Raw genomic sequence first — 19,585 nt, 5'->3', positions numbered from 1 at the left:
CTAGTTTGCGTGCTAGAGTCGATTCTACTTTAACCTTTGGTATTCTTCTTCTAAAACCAGGTTAACGACTTTAATACTTCATTGGGATTGTGAAGCCAGACCGATACTACTTTTATCATAGTTGTGTGATCTGATCTTGTATCTTCTATCGTACGAGTACAATCAGATTGATTGGCTTGAGATTGATATCTCCGATAGGCAAGATATAAAAAGTAATCACAAACATCTTCGTCTCATTGTTTATGATTCCGCAACATCTTGTTTCGCTACCATACAATTAAGATTGTTGTGAGGTGAATGATAGTTCTAGGCTGTTCTTCGGAAATATAAGACAGGATTATCAATTGGTTCTTGTTCACCTTGATTATTATCAAAAGACGGAACAAAACCTTTAGGGTTTATCTGTGGGAGACAGATTGATCCTTTGATAGACTTGTCTGTGTGAAACAGATTTGTTTATTGTCAAAGCCTGCGATTTTGGGTCGTAGCAACTCTTATTTGTGGGAGATATCATCTAAGGGAATCAAGTGCGCAGTATCCTGCTGGGATCAGAGGCATATGAGCATAATTGTACCTTGGATCAGTGGGAGATTGATTGGGGTTCAACTAAAGTCCAGTCCGATGTTAGCGTGGAGTAGGCTAGTGTCTGTAGCGGCTTAATACAGTGTGTGTTCAATCTGGACTAGGTCCCAGGGTTTTTCTGCATGTGCGGTTTCCTCGTTAACAAAGATTTTGGTGTCTGTGTTATTTCAATTTCCACATTATATTGTTTTATCTTTATAATTGAAATAATACAGGTTATGCATTAGATCATCAATTAGAGTAATCCATCCTTTGGTTGTTGATTGTCATTGATTGATCCTTGGATATTGGTCTTTGGTACCATCCAAGTTATTCCTTGCATTTGATTAGAACTCGCAGTTCATGCTTGAGTAAATCAAATCAAGAAGAGAGATATAAACTCGTTGATATACTTTTAATTGATTGAGTCTTGTTGATTCTCTTGAAAGTATATTCGAGTTTGTCCATACAGATTTCTAAGAGAAATATTGGGTGGTGTTGTTAGACCCTCGATTTTTCAAACTAATCTCAATAGGTGTTATTTGCATTGATTGGATAAAGTCCAAGGAGAATATCGCGCAACCTTTACCGAAAGGTTTGTCCAATGAGATAGTCATAATTGCATCGAGGGAGATTGGGCTTAAACTCATCAATTAAAATTGTCATGACGGATACTCAACCTTGATGTTTGGAGATCCCAAGATTAAGGTTTTGAATGAGACAACTAATTTGTGGTGGGTAAAGGTAAACACTATCAGAGAATTTCATTCTCTGTCCCTTCCCTAAGGTGTAGATGTGATAGTGTGACTGCATGTGGAGGATGACTTTTAAATAAGGCTTAATGAGTTTTATAGTTTCAATTTAAGATTGAAGTGGAGTGTAGCAGTAAACACTCTTGATGGAACTCACCTATCTGAATTAGGAAGTGGGGCCGCTTCCTATGAGAATATAACCTGATTCTCTAGAGCATTCTAAGAAACGAGATATGTGCAAGACCAAATTGGACACAACGACACGAGCTTGGCAGCAACCTTGGAGATATCATACGTGGTTTTTATCACGAATTACATCAATAACTAGCAGTCAAGACATCGGGTTCACTGTCTGTAGAAAGTAGTTCCGGTAATATCTCACTAAGCAAAGGTTCATGACCTCATGGACACCTCTTCCTAAAATGGTATTTCCTGCGTTTTTATGTGATTTTTGTTTTTTGTCGAAATTTGAATCATTTTTGAGAAAATGAGTTTCATGTGGTTTTGATGGTTTTAATATTACTGGAACTTAAGACCTAAGGATCACTAAGGGTTCACTAGTTCATGCATTTTCACTTTGGTGAAAGAAACCTTTAGTCTCACATGTGAGAAACTGAAGATGAAAGCTCTCCATACTATTATGATTTATGCAATCCATAATATGACCATGGATCGACACACTTTTGTGTGAGGGAGAGGACGTAGAAATGACTAGTATGATTTCAACAAACGGACGGTCCATATGTATGTTCGGTTAGGTAGGGTCGTGGGGATTGGGGTGTTGACTTATCAAGATTTATCTATATTTTTTCATGTTTTACCGAGGTTTTCATTCATGTGGGGGATTGTTGAAAAACAATTCATATTTATATTTTAAGGTTTTGACTAAATAAAACAACTCATGTTTTCTTTTGTGAATGAAAAGCTTAAGTTGTATTATTTCCTTATATAAACAAATTTTCTTATTTTTGTAAAATCCAAAAAATATATTTTAGAGAGACCCCAAAGAAAAAATCTTTTTCTGTTGTTTTTTCTTTAAGTTTTTACGTTTTTCCTTAAGGGTTTTTACGGAGGTTCTAAGTTCAAATTGAACATCTATTTACATATGCTAGTAATAGGTGTAGTAGGATGTTTTTATCCTGGAGGCATCTGCCTTGTGGGGGATAGAACATCACTTTTGGATGTAATCGGACGCTAATATCTTAAGGACGGTGTGTTGAACACGTGATTCACTCTGTTTTTCTAAAGTTTTATCGTGTTGTTATTGCGGATATTTGGGGGTTCGCTTGTTTCATCGAATCATCACTTCCATTACAAATAAGCTAACTACCAATAACTTTTATTTATTTGATTTTTTATTGTTTATGATTATTGCACCCAAAAGTCATTTCCGTGCTCATAGGACATCCCCTGTAGGTAATAGTCCCCATCGTACCGCTAGCAGCCTCCAAAAGAAAAGAAAAGAAAAATTGATGGCTTTGGCGGAAGCCGTATGAAATTTAGTTAGGTCGGTCAGGAAACATTTTTAATTCATTTTCTGTTTGTAGTTTCAGCTCTCTAATAAGTCCATTGAACATGTTGATCACATCTGTTTAGAGAAAAGAAAATACGATTGCATCATACAAAATTTTCAATGGCATTTGAAAAAGACAAATGCTATCCCGCATTGTTTTGCGGGTAGCTATCCCGCTCAAGCGGACTTCTTTACCGTTAGATGATCAAATTAACGGTTAGATTCGAATTCAGGAAAGACCCACCATTTTTCCTAAATGGTTCAAGGCTGTTAGATCTGGGTTTTAGCGTGATCTAACGGTAAAAAAACCGTTTGAGCGAGATAACTACCCGCAAAATGGTGCCGGACAGCATTGCTTAGAAAAAAAAAAAAAATATGTGAATATTGTGTGGTTGAAGTGGCAATAACTAAAATACAAACCCCTAACAGATATTTCTGGTATGAGCCTTATATAGGAGTATCTGTTATCTTTATGGTATGATGATGTAAAATCCAGCGTCAAACGACTTCACCACTCTAGTAAGAATACGTAGCTAACACAATGTGCTAAAAATATGTACAAACGGTGCTCTTAATTCTCTTGTCTGCCTGCCGGGACCTAGCCAGTAAAATTTCAAGGTTCTAAAAGCAAATGGTTATCGTCTGAGCACTGCACAATCACTTCGGTCTCTTCACTATACGTGCGCCATATATTCCAATATATTGCCACCCTCATTGTACCATTTTACATTATCGACTGTGGATGCTGAGAGATGGCTGTCACTGCTACTTTTCTTCTTTCATCACAACTAACCGAACCATTATCACGTCAACCTCATCAAAAATGCAATCGATCTTTCAAGAAAATCCGATCAATTGTTCCGGTAATCTTTGCTACAACATTCTGTTGTTTTTCTGCAAGTGTTTTGATTTATGTGTGTGTCTGCGTGTGTGTTTCTGTAGGTGGCAAAATTGTTTGGACCAGCTGTATTTGAAGCATCAAAGTTGAAGGTACTGTTTTTGGGTGTAGATGAAAAGAAACATTCTGGAAATCTTCCAAGAACTTATACACTTACGCACAGTGATATCACTTCTAAGCTTATTCTTGCCATCTCTCAAACCATTGATGGATCACAGGTACTACTATTTACTACCTGATTTAGAAAAAACTTTGTTTATTTTCTGCGATTTTGAGACATTAAATCATCCAAAACAGGAAAGTTATTCCAGAAAGATGCCAAGACACTGTTCGCATTTTCAATGTGAAATGGGCTTGAGTTGTTGCTGCATTTCTAGGATTGCACTTTCTCTTGCACCCTCTTTTTTTTCTCCTTCTTATACGGATTTGATTGAAAACACACATGACACTTTAGATTGATCTAATCCAGTTTGATTTGATCTGGAATAAAATAGGTACAAGGTTGGTACAACAAATTACAAAGAGATGAAGTAGTTGCAGAGTGGAAGAAGGTTAAAGGAAATATGTCTCCACATGTTCATTGCCATATAAGTGGTACTCATTTTCTTTTGAATCTCCTTGCAAGGCTCAGATTCTACATCTTCCGCAAAGAACTTCCTGTGGTAAAATTCCTTGCCTTCTCTTATCTTCTTATTATTCGAGAGCAACCAACTTCAAATGATCCAGCAAATCGTGCTGCCCTTTCATTGTGCGCAACTAGCAATGGTGCCGCATCCGTGGTTAACTAGGCTTTCATTATATCTTTGCTCACGATGCACAACCTGATTCTTTGAATCCAGGTTTTGAAATAGTTGTTCAAATTATGCAAACAGGTATTGAAAGCATTTGTACATGGAGATGGAAATTTGTTTCAGAACTACCCAGAGTTAGAAGAAGCTTTAGTTTGGGTGTATTTTCATTCAAATCTGCAAGAATTCAACAAGGTAGAGTGTTGGGGTCCGTTAAAGGATGCTGAAGCACCGTCAGACTGGATCAAGTCAGATTAAAACTTTAGATGATGACACCGACGAATTATAATAGAAATTAATTACTCAAGTTGTGTTAACTTTGTCTTCAGTTCTATGTCTGTAGCGAGCTCAATCGACCAAGTTTTTTGCTATTTTCTGGTCTGGGCGCAACCAATTTCTTAGTAGATGCGGAGACTACATTCGTTGATCTACTCAAAATAATGTTAATGTATCTGCACTGTTGCACAATTTACTAGCCTAGGGAATCCATTAGAAGCAAAACTTGAAACGTTTTAGAATGTAAACTCATCACCATAAACACATGGGTCGGCACCAGTGACTTGTCAGTGGTTTGCGCTTGCATACTTCCAATTGCTTTAGGTCCCATTCATGTGGGGAAGTTCCCATTACTATGGGAAACAATATTTATTGGCTTATGTGGGTTTGGTGAGGTAGAGCCGTAAAGGCTCCTTTTCAATTATATGAAATTTAGTTGGGAGATTTAAATAGTCCATGTTTTGTTTGCAGATAAAATGATTGCAGCAGCCAGCATACATGATTTTCAAATACGTTTGAGAAATATGCAAAGTGAAAAATACTAGAACCCCCTACTATATGGGTTCAAACATATAGAAGCCCCACAAAATGGATCCTCCACCCTCAACTCCACACTTTCATAAAATGATATTATTAGGCCCGAAAAATCAAATTATCTTTAGATCAGGCCCATAATTAATTATTCCGAACTTTAATAATGGCAACATTGCCCTTTAGTATTTATACAAGGGAATCCCAGAAGCTTCTTTTCATTTCTCTATTCTCTTTCTCTTTCATCTTTATCTCTCTCTGTTGTAGAACAATGGTTTCTAGGGTTCCTGAGATTCATTTTCGACTGCATCAAATCTTCTTCGTCTTCATCCAAATATTCGACTGCAACAACGACGATCTATCACATCTTCTTCGTCTATGCCTCTGTTATTTCACTTATGTCAAAGATCGATTGCATATGATCAAAAGATAGATCATATGGAAGATGAAGATGATTTGTTTAATCCTGCATCTGAAGATTCATCTACGAAATCAAATCGACGTGCAGATAAGCTTCATTTTTCATTATCTCTTAATTCAATTGAAGTTATATGTTATTAATTTTGAATTTTTTCTCTCGAAATCTTCGAAGTTATGATTTCACTGAATTTTATCTATGAACTCATGATCAAAGTTCAGATCTGTTACAGTTTAATCGTTTTTTAGCTTTTTAAGATGAAAATATTGAAAGATGTTATAATTTTTTTTTCTAGGTTTCCTTACTGAATATCAATCGATCTGTTTATCTTAAGACTTGACTGAAAATTGGTGTTCAGATTCGAAATCAGCGAATCATCATCTCTATTACCCATGTATTTGTTATGAATTTTATAAACTTTGATTGAATTGCTTAATCTTGTGTACTTTACTTCTAACTCTATATAGTTTGATGTATCTCTGTCAATGAAATCGAATTTGTTATCCTAGTATTATTTATTGTAAATTAGTGGTGGTGATATGGTTGGTTGTAAATGAAATTTACAGAAGAAGGGAGTGAAGATATGATGGTGACTAAGGCAAAAATGCAGGCTAGCATTGGATTTGAATGAATATGTTACTGTGAGTTATAAATGGAGATGTGGTTGTGCTATTTGTGGCTTGGATGTAATGTTGCAGGTGAGGAGGAGAAAGCTGCAGCTGAGATACATCATATGTTGTAAGTGTGATTTTATCTTATTTATTGAGTAGCTCTATGTCATATCACTGCTTCTAGCGCTCATGTAGATAATTTATATGCTCTGAGTACACAAGCATATGCATGTGTAACTGGATATTACACAAGCATATGGATGTGTAACAGGATATTACACAAGACATATGGATGTGTAACCGGAGATTACACAAGTCATATGCATGTGTAACTGCCGTTTACACAAGCCATTACATGTGTACCTGCTAAGCACCATGAAACCCAACTGTTTCAGTTAGCGTGTTCGTCTTGAGTAACATTTTTTTTATCTTTGTGTTAGTGAAATTATTTGTATGAAGGATCTTCTATGGTTAATAAGTTCCGGTGGTGGTATAGGTGCATGCTTTGGAGCCGGTGGTGGTGTTGGAGTTGGAGCTAAGGTGTGAATGTTGGAGGTATAGGTATAAGTGGCAGATTAGGTGGTCGGCGGAATTGCTGAGTGTCAAATTTACTTTGTTGAGTCTGTAATTCTGTAGCCACTCCTGAGGTGAGGATACGCCGTTGTTATATACTTTTTCAGCTTCGGTTGTTTGCTTGATCTGAACTAGTAAGGTGTTATAATAGTTTATCTTATTCTTGCGGATGCAGGTATTTCAATTCGTTGCAGAGTGAGCGCTTTTCTGGTTGTTACTTCTCTGACATGAACATGGTCATTTTGGCGCCAACTGGAAGCGGCAAAACAGTGTTATTTGAGCTATGTATCTTAAAGCTCCTTTCCTGGTTCCTTTCTCAGGATGGAAGGTTCCTTCATATGAAGGGTACACTGAAAACAGTAAGTTTCCCTACTTCTGTTGCTTGTACCGAAAACGCGATTTATTCTCTATCATTTATGTCATACGCCTTGCACAAAACAGATCTCTCCATTTACTGATATCCGTGTTAAACTGCTAATACATATTCTTCATGATATCAATACTTTGGATACTTATGTCCCATATGTTGTAGTAAGACAAACTGATTAATCTCCTTTAATTGATCAGAAAAGTGTTATTTGTTTTCACTTTTTGAGTAGTTTGTGTATTACGGATGCATGTGTAACTCACAATTACACATGCCATATGCATATATAACTCCCAATTACACATGCATTTTGTATGTATACCAGCTGAATACACATGTTTTTTTTGGAATGTTTAGACTATGGCATCTTAATATTTTTATGACAATAATTTCTGAATAGTTGTAGCCTTTTTTGGATCAATTGATTTTTATGCAGGTCTCGACGTTTTTTGTGCGCACTGACAAGACACTAGCCTTTTTTTAGATCAATTGATGGTCGATTAGGTTGAATTTGTTATTAGGTTGGTGGCTTCAGTGAGGAGACTTATGATGAGGAGCCTGATGGAGATGATATTGATGCAGAACATACAATGGTTTCAACAAATGAAATTCTTTCTTTAGCGGGCAGGTAACTAAATTTTGTGTTATTGTTGTATGCGTAGCTTTCAAAACTAAATTATTGTATGATATGTTGTTTAAACTCCTTGCGGCAGTATTTCATGGGTTTTATCAACTCATTTCTCAAAGTCTTTCCAGGAGCATTCTTATATGATGCTGGTAATTACCCTGGAGTACAAGGCTTATCAAGAACATGTTCTCAAAAATTGCTCATAGTTTGTGGAAGTAAGGCTTTTACATGGTTATATTCCTTTAAAATTAAAAACTAATACGTACCATGCTCTCTCTTAACGTTTATTTTCTTATGTTATGACATGTTAACTCTTGAAGACCTTGAACGCATTGGGATATGACCTTGTTTCCGGTGGTACTGAGAACCATCTGCGAGTCTTGGTCAATTTGAAAAACAAGGTTAGTAGGAATAACGTTCCACTTTAAATGGCATATTCCATATGCAAGTGTAACTCTTAGTTACACTAGTCATATGCATGTGTAACTGAAAGTTACACAAGCCAGATGCATGTGTATCTCCTAGTTACACATGTTATATGCATGTGTAACTCTCAGTTACACAATTCAGATGCATGTGTAACTGCTAGCTACACTAGTCAGATGCTTGTGAAACTGAAATATACATTGTTGTATGTACTGTTCATTTTAATCGTATAAATATTGATTGCTTGTTGTTATATTTCAGGTTTCAGATAACTTCATAAAATATAATTGCTTAAACGTGGTAATGGTCTCGCTGGAACTGGAGTTGACGCTGAATACACAAGTCAGATGCATGTGTAACTCTCAGTTACACTAGATAGACACATGTAACTCTCAATTACACTAAACAGATGCGTGTGTAACTTCTAGTTACACATGCTAAGAAATTATTGTAAATGAATATTAAAGTAATAATTGTATTTTTTTGTGTTTTCTTTTTGATGTCTATTTTTTGCATATATATACAAGTGTAACTTTGCATTACACATATCATAAGGATGTGTAACTTCTGGTTACACATGCCATATGCATGTGTAACTTCTGGTTACACCTTCGCACTGTACTTTAATAATTTCGGGCCTAGATTTAATAATTTTGGGCCTAGATTTAAATTTTATTTAATTATGGGCTTGACAATATGCATAAGGGTATCAAGGTCTTTTAAAAATTCGGGGCCTAGATTTAAACTTTTTTTAATTAAGGGCCTCATATTATGGGTTATCCATGGGTTGGGCCTGAGCCTAATTTCCCCATATGCAAATGCTTGCCAATTGGACCCTGAAACTGGGCCTAAAGTTTTTATTACATGTACAAAGCCCTAATAGAGGTTCTGACAGAGGAAATCTTTTTTTTGCTAGGAAAATGAGATTTAAACTAAAGGATTGAGTTTACACATGGTTGAGAAATGAGGGTACTAAAATCCAACCAATTGTTGTATCCCCTATTGTGTAAACCACTCTGTGGTCTGCACATGTGAATAGTTTTTGTGTGCCTTAGTATTTCAAGACCGGCTATCATTGGGTGGTTATGGACCGTTGATAGCTTGCCACGCGTAGTTGTTCGATTGAGTCTAGTTAGGGCTTAATTATTAGCTACTTAATGTGTAAGAAGGATTATCTTCTTCATCTATCAAAGTATTGTTTTCATTAATGAAATTGGTTGCGCCTCCGGCTCAGAATTTTGGCTTGAATTTCTGATTCGAGAGGTGATTTTCACCATTCTATCCATCTCTGTCTGTTAATTGTTGTAGGGATACAACAACTGGCATCAGAGCCGCTACAATCCACCCAAAAATTTTGTTTTTCCCGATGACTCTCAAGGAAGTTGCAGATAAAACTGACGTTAATGTCGCTGCTATTGCTCAACTCCGTTCTGATTTCAAAACCCTCTCCACAGATATTACTTCTCAGTTAGACACAATCAAAACTAGCTTTAAGGAAGAATTACAAGATGTTAAGGATCGAGCAAGAGAGAGGAGGGCATAAACACGCGGAAGCATAAAAGACTACATTAATGATAATCTTGGTGTATTTCTCATTAATTCTTCAAGATATTTATACAATCACAAGACTTGATTCTCAAGACAATTCCTAATATAACTCTCACAACTTAAATACATATCTCCTAAATATAGACTCTCATATATTATTTCCTAATACCCTCCCTCAAGATGGAGCATGTAGATCACGAATGCCCATCTTGGACAAAAGAAATTTAAACTGAGCTTTCCCTCACATTTTTGTGAAAAAGAAAAGAAAAAAAATCTTCCAATTTCGATCCTCATAGTATTTTTGGACATTTCGGTCCCGATTGTAGTTTAAGGACATTACTGTCCCATCTTTGTAATTTAAGGACATTTCGGTCCCCTTCGTAGTTTAAAGACATTACGATCCCGTTGTAGTTTAAGGACATTACGGTACCAATTGTAGTTTAAGGACATTACGGTCCCCTCTTCTTAGTTTAGGGACGTTGCGGTCCTAATTATAGTTTAAGGACACTGCGGTCCTCTTCGTTTCTTCGGTAGAATACTTCTCGTACTCTTGCTTTCTTTTCTTCAATAGAATACTTTTCGTACTCTCTCGACAACTCATAGGATTTTAACCTACTATTGTTGTTTTTTTTCTTATCACCTCTTGGTGATATTATTATTATTATTATTTATTTATTTTCGCACAACCTTGTTCCTCTTCTCTTGTTCCATTCACGCCTTTGTTGCAAAAACCGTCACACTTCTTCGCTTTTAAAGATTCTCTCACAATCTTTCATTTCATCAAGCTTCTGCCACAAGCTCTAACTATTCTTCTTGTTGTTATATTGTTGTTACAAATTTGCCACGCTATACAGATTTGCCACATTTCTGTATTCATAACAGATTTGCAACGCTGCGACATAATTGTCACACTTGTGTTTCCCTGATCATCCTTGCATTTAAACAAACATCTTGTCTGCATCTTCTTTATTTTCTTTGAGGCTTTCAACCCATCTTCAAATCACCTTAAACTTCTTCTTTGTTTCGAAATTCATCTTCTAACCACTAGTCATCATTGAATTCTAATGGAGGCAATCAGCTTCTCTGTAACTTATAACTTTCAAAATCATACCCAAAACTTCTTCTCGAGTCCACAACAACACAATGCTTTCTTTAGTTTCACTAGGGTTCTTCTCTGCATTCTCGCAAAACAGATTCAAACCCCATGAATCACCATCCGTCATCATCAATATTTTTATATCACACATCAACAACAGTTCTTCTTGTAATTCTTGTCAAACACCTCTTTGATCTCGCACCATTTCGAGTTTTCCATCTGTTGCTAACCATCAACCATATTAGTAACTTGCATTCTCGTCCTCGGTTGCATAACCGTTCATAGACTCTTTCTCTATTTTGTCTACTTACCGGAAAATACTTCTCATATTTTCAAGTTATCCCAGCAACATCTACCGTTCACAGACCACGGTTCTTTACGGTTCTGTTTCATCTTTTCAAGCTATCATCCCACCAACAACATCTAGCTCCATCGCGGATAACTTCCTTCTTTTTCTCTGGCTTTCTCGAGTCCATCTCACTTCTCTGTTTTCTCACATCTCGATACCATTGGCAGCAACTCTTTCTCCATGTTCTACTGCCAACATCCTATGTCTCCGACCATAAGATTCTTCTTTCATCTTCATCTTTCAGCAGATCATCATCGTTACTGCCAACAATGGAAACATCACATTTCTCAACTCCCTTATCAATCATTCGCCCTCTTTATATAACAAGACTGCAACAGTTCTTCTTTTCGGGTTTGATTGATCAAATATCACCCAAAAATTCCAACTAAGTCGTACACAATTCCTTATTTGAGCCGTTGATGATCATTATCGATCGGCAATACACTTCTCTCTTCATGGATTTATTACAGCAGTTGAGCTTCAATAGAACAAGTTCGTCTGCCAAACACAACAATTAGTTTTCAACCTTTTTTTCCTTCTAAATCTCACGGCATGCATCTCAATTGCTTCATTCATGACAAAACCATAATTGATTTTTTTTTCTCGATTTCTGATGCTAAAACACCAGCTTGATTCAGTTATATGTTGTTCTTGTATGTAATAGCAGAAACTTAATCATCGCACGTATACAGCAACAATAACTCTTGTCTTCTGGATGCTATATCTTGGTCACAGAACATGAAACCCCAAAAACACCACGAATCCTATGAATTTTTCTAACTATCTTCCTCTCCTCTCTCCCTCTCACCTTGCTCTGATACCATGTTAAGGATCGAGCAAGAGAGAGGAGAGCATAAACACGCGGAAGCATAAAAGACTACATTAATGATAATCTTGGTGTATTTTTCATTAATTCTTCAAGATATTTATACAATCATAAGACTTGATTCTCAAGACAATTCCTAATATAACTCTCACAACTTAAATGCATATCTCCTAAAAATAGACTCTCATATATTATTTCCTAATACAAGAGAATAATCGAAATCTCATTTCCTTATTCAATCGACCTCTACAGAATCGTCCTGAGGATGTTGGTGGTTCTCACAATCAGGATGCTGAAGGATCTAACTTCACCAATCACTATCGATCTTCCTCGGGTAATATTCACCGTCTCCCAAAGATCGATTTTCCTCATTTTGACGGTAATAACCCTCGGGGTTGGATTCAAAAGAGTGAAAGATATTTTCAATTAAATGATATAGAAGAACATAAGAGAGTTGATATAGCTGAAATCTATTTAAAGGGTAGGGAAGAACGGTGGTTTCTAAATTTTTCAGGTGAATCGTCCGCGTATTACTTGGCCGGATTTAGCCAGACATTTGTGTGCTCGGTTTGAAAATCCTATTGAGGAAAACTTTGTAGGAAGCTTCAATAAGCTAATTCAAACCACCACAGTTGATGATTATTGTGAGGAATTAGAATCTCTCAAAGCTTTAATGCTAGATATGAATGCTACACTTACTGAAGCTTATTTTGTCATGAGTTTTCTTAGTGGTCTAAAAGATGAGATAGGGAAATATGTGTCTATGTTTCACCCAAAAACATTAGTTGCTGCTTATTCATTAGCTAGATTACAAGAACAGAAACTCATCTCAGTGACCCACCTCCCTAAATCTTATACTAAACCCTTTAATTCGCCTTTCAGCTCAAACAAACAATACCAATTTAACAATTTCTCTCCTAGGCCAGCTCCTACATCTCCTAAATCTGCCCATATGACTCCCAAATCTTACTTTCACAACCATTCCAAACCTACACCCACCACCCCAACAATTAAAAATCTGACACAGGAAGAGATGAACAAAGGAAGAGTTCAGGGTTTATGTTATAACTGTGATGAAGTGTACAAGCAAGGACACTTCTGTAAAGGGAAGCAAAATATTTTTATGCTTCAGGTGGAGAATACTGATTCCCAAGACACTGGAGAGGAGGGGGAATTCTTTGAAGAAGCTGAAGATTCTCCAGTTCATCCTGATATGGAGATCTCACTACATGCCTTAACTGGTCATGTCACTGGAGATACAATTAGAATACCTGGTGTACTTAACAATCACAAGGCTTCCATACTTATTGATTCTGGAAGCACCACAAGCTTTATTGACAGTGCATTGGATACTTCTCTCCACTGCAACATTGAAGCCACTACACCAATGAAGGTCACTGTTGCAAATGGAGAGCAAACCCTCGGCAAGGGTATTTGCCCACAACTACAATGGAGCATGCAGGGACATGACTTTGTAGAGAATATCAGAATCCTACCATTGGGTGGTTGTGACATTGTTTCGGGAGCAGATTGGCTCAAGACATTGGGTGATGTTCTCTTCAACTTTTCTAAACTAAGCATTTCCTTTAAATATAGGCGTAAGAAGATTACATTACAGGGAATTTTTCCAAAACCTTCTTTACTTCAGATGGGGTGTGCAACTGTTAAGAAATTTTTGTCCAACACTACTCATGGCATGGTGGGCCATTTATTCTCCATTTCTACACCCACTTCACCACCCATCACTCCTGACATCTTGTTCCTCTTGTTACATGAATTTGATGATATTTTCCAAGAACCAAAACAATTACCACCACAAAGGAACTTGGACCATAAAATTCCATTACAACCAAATGCTACACCAATCAACCTCAGAGCTTATAAATTCCCTTACATTCAAAAATGGGTGGTAGAACAACTTGTCCAAGAAATGATACAGTCTGGAATCATTCAGCCAAGCAATAGTACCTTTGCATCCCCTATACTTCTACTCAAGAAAAAAGACACCACATGGAGATTTTGTGTTGACTACAAAAAACTCAACAGCATCACTGTCAAAGACAAGTTTCCTATTCCAATTATTGAACAATTATTAGATGAACTGAATGGAGCCATTGTCTTCACAAGGATTGACTTGAGAGCTGGGTATCATCAAATCAGAGTGCACCTATAAGACATTTTTAAAAATGCATTCATAACACATCAAGGCCATTATGAATTTAAGGTGATGCCATTTGGCCTCACTAGTACCCCATCCACTTTCCAAGCCTTAATGAATGAGGTGTTCCAACCTGCATTGAGAAAATTTATCCTGGTGTTTTTTGATGATATTTTAATCTACAACGAGAGCATGTCTGAGCATTTGGAACACCTGAGGTTTACATTCTCCTTACTCGGAAAACACCAGCTGTTTGCTAAACTATCCAAATGTTGTTTTGGTCAACCCTCTCTGGAATATTTGGGGAATATTATTACTGCTGCAGGGGTTTGTGCTGATCCAAGTAAAATTGCTTGTATGCAATCCTGGCCAGCACCATATACCCTCAAAGAATTAAGGGGATTCCTTGGCCTTACATGCTACTATAGTAAGTTTGTTAAGAATTATGGTGCCATCAGTCAGCCACTGACTGCTCTTCTCAAGAAAAACTCATTTTTCTGGACTTCAGTGGCCACATCAGCTTTTGAGCAGCTAAAATTAGCCATGTCCACAACTCCAGTATTGTCCTTACCAGATTTCACTAAACCTTTTGTGGTTGAAAGTGATGCAAGTGACTCATGTCTTGGAACTGTCTTGCTTTAAGAGGGCAGGCCAATTGCTTATTTTAGCAAACCACTGGGCCCAAGAGATAGAGCATTATCAACATATGAAAAAGAGTTTCTTGCCATTGTCTTGGCAGTTCAGAGATGGAGACACTACTTGAAAGGAGCTAAATTTATCATCCACACTGATCATCAAAGTCTCAAGTATTTCTTGGAGCAAAAGATCACCACTCTATTACAACAAAGATACTTAATCAAACTGTTGGGATTTGATTATGTCATCAGATACAAGAAAGGAGCTGAAAATATAGTGGCAGATGCACTTTCTAGGAGATCTCATGATTCAGCCCAATGCAACTTATTGGATGCTTCTACACCAGCATTGGCTCAGGAGGTACTTGCCAGTTATACTGATGATGAGAAGACTCAAGGTATCATTTATAAACTTCTCCTCAACCCTTCTAGTATTGAGCACTTCACTTACAAGGAGGGCATTTTGAGGTACAAGACAAAACTCTATATTGGTACTGGGGGTAACATTAGGAAGGCCTTATTACATTCACTACACACTTCTGTTGTGGGAGGCCATTCTGGTATTCAGGCTAATTATGCAAGATCAAAAGCCCATTTTTACTGTCAAGGTCTCAAAAAGGATGTTTTACTATTTGTATCTCAATGTGATACTTGTCAAAGAAATAAGAGTGACTCCACCAACTCAGCTGGCCTTCTCCAACCACTCCCTGTACCAGAATATGCTTGGCAGTATATAACAATGGACTTCATTGATGGTCTACCAACAAGCAACAGAAAGAATGTTATCTTAGTGGTAGTAGACAGACTCACTAAGTATGCTCATTTCATTGCCTTACAGCATCCATACACTGCTTCTTATGTAGCTCAAGTCTTCCTCAACCAAGTTTTTAAGCTCCATGGTTTACCAGCCTCAATTGTGTCAGATAGGGACAAGGTATTTACCAGCAACTTTTGGAATGATTTGTTCAAGGCCTTGGGTACAAGCTTGAAACTAATCTTAGCATATCACCCTCAAACTGATGGCCAGACTGAAAGGGTGAATGCTTGCTTGGAAAATTATCTAAGATGTGTAACTGGTCATAAACCAAACAGCTGGAGCAACTGGTTGTCACTTGCAGAGTGGTGGTACAACACCATCTTTCACAGGAGTCTCAAGATGTCTCCATTTCAGGCCTTGTATGGTTATCTACCTCCACATCGAGCATTTCCATCCACTGCTACTACTTTTGTGGTTGTTGTAGAAGCTTAATTAAAATCAAGATACTCTATGCTTGACATCATCAAAGAATCCTTACATAAATCCCAAGCCAGGATGAAACTGTGTGCTGACTCTTCCAGAGTGGAAAGAACTTTTGCAGAAGGGGATTTGGTCTACCTCAAACTGCAACCATACAGGCAGGCTTCAGTATCTCTCAGAAGGAATTTTAAGCTATCTGCAAAATACTATGGACCCTTCAATATAATTCAAAAGATGGGTGTTGTAGCCTACAGACTCGAGCTTCCTTCACATTCCAGGATCCACCTAGTCTTCCATGTGTCCCAGCTGAAACAACACATTTGGTTGAAACACACCCCTTATCTTACTCTACCTGTTGTCGGCCTCAACAGTGAGGTCATAATGCGACCAGAAAAGGTTTTGCAGAATAAGACAATGCTCAGGGGTGACAGAATGGTGCACCAAAGCCTCATACAATGGACCAACTCAACTGTTGAGGATGCCACCTGGGAGGACTCATCCAATATTAGGTCTCACTATCCTAGATTTGTCCTTGAGGACAAGGACGATTTTCAGGGGTAGGCAGTGTTGTATCCCCTCTTGTGTAAACCACTATGTGGTCTGCCCCTATCAATATTTGTTGTGTGCGTTAGTATTTCAAGACCGACTATCATTGGGTGGTTGTGGACCGTTGATAGCTTGCTACGCGTAGTTGTATGACTGAGTCTAGTTAGGGATTAATTATTATCTACTTAATATGTAAGAAGGATTATCTTCTTCATCTATCAAAGTATTGTTTTCATTAATGAAATTGGTTGCGCCTCTGGCTCAGAATTTTGGCTTAAATCTCTAATTCGAGAGGTGATTTTCACCATTCTATCCATCTCTATCTGTTAATTGTTGTAGGGATACAACACCATTTTCCAGATCTTTTATACGTTCTACAATATTTTGTGGTGGCATCAGCTAAAGATATAAATTCAGAATTCCTACTAGTATGCTTAACTTCATAAACATTAAAATTGTTCAAAATGAAAATGTTATCGTCTAAGATAGAGCATCTAGTTTGATAGTTTTATACTTCAAATAGGAGACCAGATTCTTGGCATCACTGTTGATGCAGATTTCTCCCAGATTCAGATTTTTTTTCCCATTCCACAACAGCAAGGATGGCGCAGCTTTCAGCTTCTTTTGGATCTTTAGCCATCCCTGGAGTCGTTTTGCATCCAACATAGTTTCCTGATCTATTAGTTAGATAAATATCAATACCAATCCTATTAAAATCTTCCGAGTAGGAAGCATCACAATATATCATAGCACAAGTGTTAGATCCACAGTGGGTGGATGTACAACAACCACATGTTTTGTGTTATTGGTACCATTGGAAGTACGAGACAAAATAGTTTTTTCAGCAAGTTTCTGAGCATAAGATGCAGTACTAGATGCATTTAAATATTTTCCCTGAAATATCTTACAGTATCTACCCTCCATATTGTCCAAGCAGCAATAAGTATTTGACACATCATCGTCATGTCTTTACATGAGAAAATCCATTTGTTAACCTAGTTGTAGATATTCATGTCAGAACTGGAGTATTGTAAGGATAAATTTCCATTAGGAATCAAGGCCTAAACATCTTTTGAGTAAGCATAGTGGATAAAAACATGTTCAGCAGTTTCTATCATGTTCTCCTCACAAAGGCAGCAACTAGCGAGCTGATCAGTAGTATATATCTAAGAACTCTAGACCTAGTGGGAAGGATGTTTTCTACGCATTTCCTAATTAAAGTTGCAGTACTTAAGGTAACACGGGGGTATTTAAAATATCCTTGTAGGTTTGGCTGTGTCGGCTACTAAAATGCATCCTAGTGTTACTTGAGATGACTTTATAAGCAGACTTGACTGAAAAACTACCAGACTTGTTATAAGGCCGCATTAATCTATCTTTTCCCCACCAGAAGTATCTTTGAGCCTTCTCCATATTATAAATAACTTCATCAGGGAGGAGAGAAGTATTCATATCATATGTGGGAGAAGCTTTTAAAACATGATTGACCATCAATGATCTGTCAGATTGTGTCATATGTTTCCCTTTCCATTTAGTCGCTCTCTTATCAAATGATCTGCTAGATGATCAAAAGCATCATTCTTTGATCTACCAATGAAAAGAGGAATACCTAAGCATTTCTCCTTGAGATCAATTTTTTTTATATTGATAGTTCTAATAAGAGAAACACAAAGATCAAGATTGAAATTCTTACTAAAGAAGCATCCATATTTTTGTAGGTTTATGACCTGACCAAAACAAGCGCTAAAATCATTAATCAAAGACATAATATTATCAGCTTAAATGTGAATAGCATTACTAAAGATGAGGCAATCATCAGTGAAGAACAAATGAGATGCTAGGAGCATCCTTAGTGAATTTGATCCCATGGATGAGTTGGGAAGATTCAGCATTCATAAGATATCTAGAGAAAGACTCCATGCGATGATAAGAAAAATCAAGGAGAAAAACGGTCTCATCGCCTTAAACCTCTAGTGGGTTTGAAATAATTACACAGGTACTATTAAGCATGATGGAAATATTGGTAATACTAATTGATTGATGGATCAAACTGCACCAGTCATTATAAAAACCAAAAAATTTAAGAATGTCCTATTAAAAATGACCACTCAACTCTATCGAAAGATTTCGACATATCTCACTTTAGACCCATAACCCCATTCATATTCTTTTTCCTCTTCATAGTATGAACCAGATCATGGGAAATCACTATATTATCCTAAATATGTCTATTAGGAACATAAGCAGTTTTTGTTAGAGCATAGCTCGGTTGAACACCAAGCGTTGGTATGTCAAGTTTGATTGTTATATTTTAGTGAATCAAAACTCATTTAAAGAGTCGCTTGATTATTTACTAGAGTCAACTTCGTATAGGTTAGCTAGAAAGTTACTAGGATATGAGACTTACAAGTATTACTCGAAGACTTGAAGAATGTGAAGAAGTAAAGAGATACATCGACGACATCATCCTTCCTCTTGAGGTTAGTAATATTTGACTTGAAATGTTTCAAGTCGTGCATATTGAAAACATAACTGCGAAGCTGTGATGATTATACTCTAGTTTGACATAGTATTAAGGAATTACAATATGAAGTTTAACGTCTATCTTTTGAATTTCGTATAAGACATCGACATAATCGTATGAATGCTATTGTGATTATGTATGGGTATGGGTGAATATTTCGTCCTAGGAAACAATGTTTTACATTCGTTTAAAGGAAGTACGATTCATAAACTTGTTTTGTGAATCGAAAGGGAAATCGCTAGGCTTATTAGTATTGTTATTCATTGCAAATCTTTGGATTACCAATATGTATGTTTAGTATAACCGCTCATAACTTGTTTATGC

The 19,585-nt window shown here is 36.9% G+C and overlaps 2 protein-coding genes and 1 long non-coding RNA gene across 3 annotated transcripts; all 3 read left to right on the top strand.

Annotated features, from left to right (window-relative positions):
• The first annotated feature begins 3,578 nt into the window (after positions 1–3,578).
• LOC113305294 (protein STAY-GREEN, chloroplastic-like) lies at positions 3,579–5,187 on the top strand. Its single transcript, XM_026554363.1, has 4 exons — positions 3,579–3,689; positions 3,769–3,942; positions 4,219–4,386; positions 4,597–5,187. The coding sequence occupies exons 1-4, from the start codon at positions 3,579–3,581 to the stop codon at positions 4,768–4,770; spliced, it is 627 nt and encodes a 208-aa protein (XP_026410148.1). The 3' UTR covers positions 4,771–5,187.
• Positions 5,188–6,922: 1,735 nt separating this feature from the next.
• On the top strand, positions 6,923–7,864 carry LOC113304127. Its single transcript, XR_003338057.1, has 3 exons — positions 6,923–6,995; positions 7,097–7,280; positions 7,725–7,864. It is a non-coding gene; the product is annotated as an uncharacterized LOC113304127 (long non-coding RNA).
• Positions 7,865–7,878: 14 nt separating this feature from the next.
• On the top strand, positions 7,879–14,334 carry LOC113305293. Its single transcript, XM_026554362.1, has 4 exons — positions 7,879–7,916; positions 8,002–8,065; positions 8,237–8,317; positions 12,676–14,334. The coding sequence occupies exons 1-4, from the start codon at positions 7,879–7,881 to the stop codon at positions 14,332–14,334; spliced, it is 1,842 nt and encodes a 613-aa protein (XP_026410147.1).
• The last annotated feature ends 5,251 nt before the right edge of the window (positions 14,335–19,585 follow it).

This window comes from Papaver somniferum, chromosome 8 (assembly GCF_003573695.1).
Source record: "Papaver somniferum cultivar HN1 chromosome 8, ASM357369v1, whole genome shotgun sequence".
Taxonomy (NCBI): Eukaryota; Viridiplantae; Streptophyta; class Magnoliopsida; order Ranunculales; family Papaveraceae; genus Papaver; species Papaver somniferum.
The sequence above is the reverse complement of the archived record's forward strand: the minus strand, read 5'-3'. Positions and strand labels throughout refer to the sequence as shown.